Consider the following 4,953-nt stretch of genomic DNA (forward strand, 5'->3'; position numbering starts at 1 on the left):
CGAGGATGGAAAATGGCCAACGAACACAGGATAACGTCTTGTCAAATGTTCTATCCGGGCTTATTAATATGGCAGGAGCTAGTATTCCAGCAATGAGTTCCAGGGATCTGTGTATGTGTGTTTTTTAGTTATACCGTCCTCCTTGATTTCCATATGCATGCATAGTGTCATGAAGGGAAGAAGGTTGTTTTGTGAATTATCTTTCCTGGCCTCAATTTGAGGGGCCTCAGGTCATCATATGATCTATTATCCTGCTTTACGGGATAATTTTCTAAAAACTCATCGTCAGTGGGATATATCGGTGGGGTTGACGTAATGCACGTACCTCACAGCTTGGCTTCTCCCTTTGGTTTCCAGATGCTACCATTACTCACAGTGTTCGTGAAGAGAAGATGGAAAGTGGCAAACCCCGAACTGATAAGGTCGTATCAAATGTTGCACCACGGCTTGGTCATATGGCTGCAGGTGGTGTTCCATCCATGAGTACCAAGGATCTGTGTATGTCCATTAATTAGTTGTACTGTCATGCTTGGTTTACATATGCATGCATATTTTCATGAAGGGTAGATGTGGTTTTGTAGTATATTCTTTCCTAACGTCAATTTGAGGGATCTCAGTTGTCCACAGGGCATATCCTCCCCTGCTTTCTTAGATAATTTCCTAGAAACTGGGCATCAGGGGGATATATCTGTAGGGCTGACATAATACACCTACCTCACAGCTCAACCTCTTCGTGTGGTTTCCAGGTTTTACCATCACTCTCAATGACTGTGAAGAAAAGATTAAAAATTAGCAAAGAGCACCTGATACATGATTGTCAACTGTTACAGCAGGGCTTGTGCATTTCACAGGGGCTGGTATTCCATCCCTGAGTACCAGGGATCAGTGTATGTTTGTTTACTAGTCGTGCTGTCCTACTTGACTTCCATACGCATGCAGTGTCATGCAGGGAAGAAGGTGGTTTTGTTGCATTATCGTTTCTGGACTAAATTTGAGGGGTCTCAGATCACCACCTGATATAGCCTCCTGTGTTATGGAACAATTTCTTACAAACTGAACATCAGAGGGATATACCTGTGATGTTGACATAATGCACTTACGTCACAAGTCGACCTCTTTATTTGGTTTCCAGATGCTACCGTCACTCAAAATGTCCGTGAAGAGAGGATGGAAAATAACCAACCACAACCTAGTTATGACTTGTCAACTGTTCTACCAGGACTTACTTATTTGACAGCAGCTGCTATTCCAGCCATGAGTACCAGGGATCAGTGTATGTTTGCTTATTCAGTTGTACTGTCCTACTTGGTTTTCATATGCATGCCTAGTGTCATGAATAGGAGAAGGTGGTTTTGTTGTATTATCTGTCATGAGTTCAATTTGAGTGTTCTCAGATCGCCATCTGGCATATCCTCTCCAGCTTTATGAAATACTTTTCTAGAAGCCGAGCATCAGGAGGATATACCTGTGGGGTTGACATAATGCACTTAACTCACAACTTAACCTCTTTATTTCTGTTCCAGATGCTACTGTCACTCACAATGTCCATGAAGAGAAGATTAAAGATGGCCAAGCAGCATCCGATAATGTCTTCTCAACTGTTCCGCCAGCACTTATTAATATGGCAGCAACTGGTGTTTTATCCATGAGTTACAGGGATCAGTGTAAGTTTGTTCACTTGTTGTACTGTCGTACTTGGTTTCCATATGCATGCATAGTGTCATGAGGGAAGAATGTAGTTTTGTTGTATTATCTTTTCAGGCCTCAATTTTAGGGTTCTCAGATTGCTACCTGGTATATCCTCCTTCTTAATGAGATAATTTCCTGGATACTGAGCATCAGAAGGGTATGCCTGTGCAGTTGACATAATGCACTTACCTCACAGCCCAACCTCTTCTTTTGGTTTCCAGATGCTGCAGTCACTCACAACATCCATGAAGAGAAGAAAAATAACAGCCAACCAGCACCTGGTAACATCTTGTCAACTGCTCCTCCATGGCTTCGTCATATGGCAGCGGCTGGAATTTCATCCACGATTACCAGGGATCTGTGTATGTCTGCTTATTAGTTGTGCTGTCCTACTTGGTTTCCCTAAACAGGCATATTTTCATGAATGGTAGAAGGTAATTTTGTTGTATATTCTTTCCTAGCCTCAGTTTGAGGGGTATCATATGTCCACCTGGCATATCCTTGCCTTCTTTCATTGATAACTTCCTAGAAACTGAGCATCTGAGAGATACACCTATGGGGTTGACATAATGCACTTACCTCACGGCTCAATCTCTTCATTTGGTTTCCAAATGCAACCGTCACTCACCGTGTCCGTGGAGAGAAGATAAAAAACGGCCAACCAGCATCTCATAACTTCTTGTTAACCCCTCCATCAGGGCTTATTAATATAGCAGGAGCTAACATTCCAGCCATGAGTACCAGGGATCTGTGTATGTTTTCTTGTAAGTCGTACTTTCCTACTTGATTTCCGTGTGCATGCGTAGTGTCATCAAGGGAAGAAGGTGGTTTTGCGGTATTACTTTTGCTTGCCTCAATTTCAGGGTCTCTGATTGCCACCTGGTATATCCTCCTGCTTTATGGGATAATGTCCTAGAAACTGAGCATCAGCAGGATATCCCTGTGGGGTTGTCATTATGCACTTACCTCACAGCTCGACCTCTTCATTTTGTTTCCAGATGTCACCGCCACTCACAATGTCCATGAGGAGAAGATGACAAATGGCCAACAGGCACCTGAGAACTCCTTGTCAACGGTTCCACCAGGGTGTATTAATCTGTCAGGAGCTGGTATTTCATGCAGGAGTACCAGGGATCTGTGTATGTTTGTGTATTGGTTGCACTGTCCTGATTGGTTTCCACATGCATGCATAGTGTCCTGCAGGGAAGAAGGTGGTTTTGTTGTGTTATCTTAGTTGAACTTAGTTTGAGGGGTCTTGGATCGCCACCTGGTGTATCCTCTTGCTTCATGAGATAACTCCCTAGAAACTGGGCATCAGAGGGATATACTGTGGGGGTGACATAATGCACTTATCTCACAGCTCAACTTTTTCATTTGGATTCCAGATGCTACTGTCATTCACGATATCCAGGAGGAGGAGATGGAAAATGGTCAAACCCCTCCTGATGGCTTCCTGTCAAATTCTGATTCACCAGAGCTTATAAATATGACAGGACATCGTACGCCACCCAATGCATCGGATTCTTTCTCTTACGACTTCACAAGTCTCAGCAAAGATGAGCTGCTTTACAAACCTGATAGTAATGAATTTGCGGTAGGCACCAAAAACTACAGTGTCTCTGCAGGTGACCCACCAGTCACAACAATGTCTTCAGTGGAAACTGTGCCAAATACACCACAAATATCTCCTGCCATGGCAAAGAAAATTAATGACGATATAAAATATCAATTAGTGAAAGAAGTTCGAAGGTTTGGGCGAAGTAAGTACTGCAAGAATGTCTATCAGTGAAAGCATGAGAAGTGTCTCATTCTATGATTTAGAACAGAATTGAGCTGCCTCTTGAGCTCATTGTTTGGCTGAATTGGATCTGTATATAATTTAGCATGGCTTTACTTTAATTTCACTGAAAATTGCTAATATGTCTGCTTAAGTGTTTTGTTTTCCTTTGTTAGTGTTCACAATAGTTTCCTTACTAATATACAGATGTTGTGATTAAAGCACTCAAAACACAAACACTATGTAACATTGTAGCCCATGGAAAATGTATACTGTGGTAGTGGATGCACTAAGATTGAGGTATATTTCATTTTCGTAATTGTAGAAATACTAATTTTTTAAATATCTTCAGATTATGAAAGAATTTTCATTTTGCTTGAAGAGGTACAAGGATCTATGAAAGTCAAGAGACAATTTGTTGAATTTACCATCAAGGAAGCAGCAAGGTGAGTGCAAAAAGGAACTGTGCTATTGTTTTAAGCACTTGCGCCCAATTTGGGGCGGGGCAGGAACAAATCATGCTTTGTTCCTCCTAATCCCTGGCCCTCAATCATAGTTCATGCTATTTCCACAGACATTTAGGTTGATACTATCTTATTCTAACACTTTCTTCCAATACCATGGAGCCTTCCAAATTTATCAAAATCTGGGAGTGTGCGTGGGCCCTCAGGTGACTCGCTTTGTGTTTTTCTAGTTTGCATCTTTCCATGAGGATGCATTTTCTACTTGCATGTAGATGGTAAACTCTATTTTGTATCCACTCTACCTCTTACATCTCATAGATGCTGTAGGTATCCTCTGGTGAATGGAATACCTCTTTAATTTCAGGTTTAAAAAAGTTGTCTTAATTCAGCAACTCGAGAAGGCGCTTAAAGAAATAGATTCCCGCTGCCGTCTCAGAAAAGTTAAGCACATGAGAAAAAAATAATCGTGTTAGTGCAAAGACCAAGGAGAAACAAGGACATATGCTGTAGGATGGAACAGGTTATTGCTGAAGCTCCCTATAATCCTGAAGTGAAGAGAATTCCCTTCCAGAAGCTACGAAAAAGGGAGCTGTTTATCTTTAATAAATCTCTGTTAGCAAAAGCTGCACTTTTCTTGTTTGTTGGTTTCTTCTTCCACCTGAGGAGGGATATGAGTTAGTAACTCACCAAGATATTTAGTATTACAGTCCTGGTTTCTCCAGCAGCTCACATTGCTGTAGCTGGTACTTATAACTGCCTTCTTTCACTACCCATTTCTCATTCCCTTTGCCCTGAGATAGCATGTCAGCCGGTCATGGTGCTTGGCCTCGCAGGATGACTCAAACCTTCATTACTGAACATTCTGGACCATTCGATATCCTGCCTGGATTGGGTTGCTGTAATTTTCCATTAAGTGTAATCAAAAAACATGGGAGGGGCCGGGCACAGTGGCACCCGCCTGTAATCCCAGCACTTTGGGAGACTGAGGTGGGCAAATCACAAGCTCAGGAGTTCGGGACCAGC

General features: G+C 42.2%; 1 protein-coding gene across 1 annotated transcript in view; it reads left to right on the top strand.

The window, feature by feature from the left end:
• SAGE1 (sarcoma antigen 1) overlaps positions 1–4,498 on the top strand; it is a 16,654-nt gene extending 12,156 nt beyond the window's left edge. Inside the window, exons 6-12 of the mRNA XM_058441720.1 lie at positions 1,133–1,273; positions 1,524–1,664; positions 1,911–2,051; positions 2,688–2,828; positions 3,075–3,449; positions 3,819–3,912; positions 4,295–4,498. Coding sequence (XP_058297703.1) covers positions 1,133–1,273; positions 1,524–1,664; positions 1,911–2,051; positions 2,688–2,828; positions 3,075–3,449; positions 3,819–3,912; positions 4,295–4,394 — 1,133 coding nt within the window. The 3' untranslated portion in view covers positions 4,395–4,498. The remainder of the gene's footprint in view (positions 1–1,132; positions 1,274–1,523; positions 1,665–1,910; positions 2,052–2,687; positions 2,829–3,074; positions 3,450–3,818; positions 3,913–4,294) is intronic.
• Positions 4,499–4,953: the final 455 nt, after the last annotated feature.

Source organism: Hylobates moloch, unplaced genomic scaffold (genome assembly GCF_009828535.3).
Source record: "Hylobates moloch isolate HMO894 unplaced genomic scaffold, HMol_V3 SCAFFOLD_7, whole genome shotgun sequence".
In the NCBI taxonomy this organism is placed as follows: Eukaryota; Metazoa; Chordata; class Mammalia; order Primates; family Hylobatidae; genus Hylobates; species Hylobates moloch.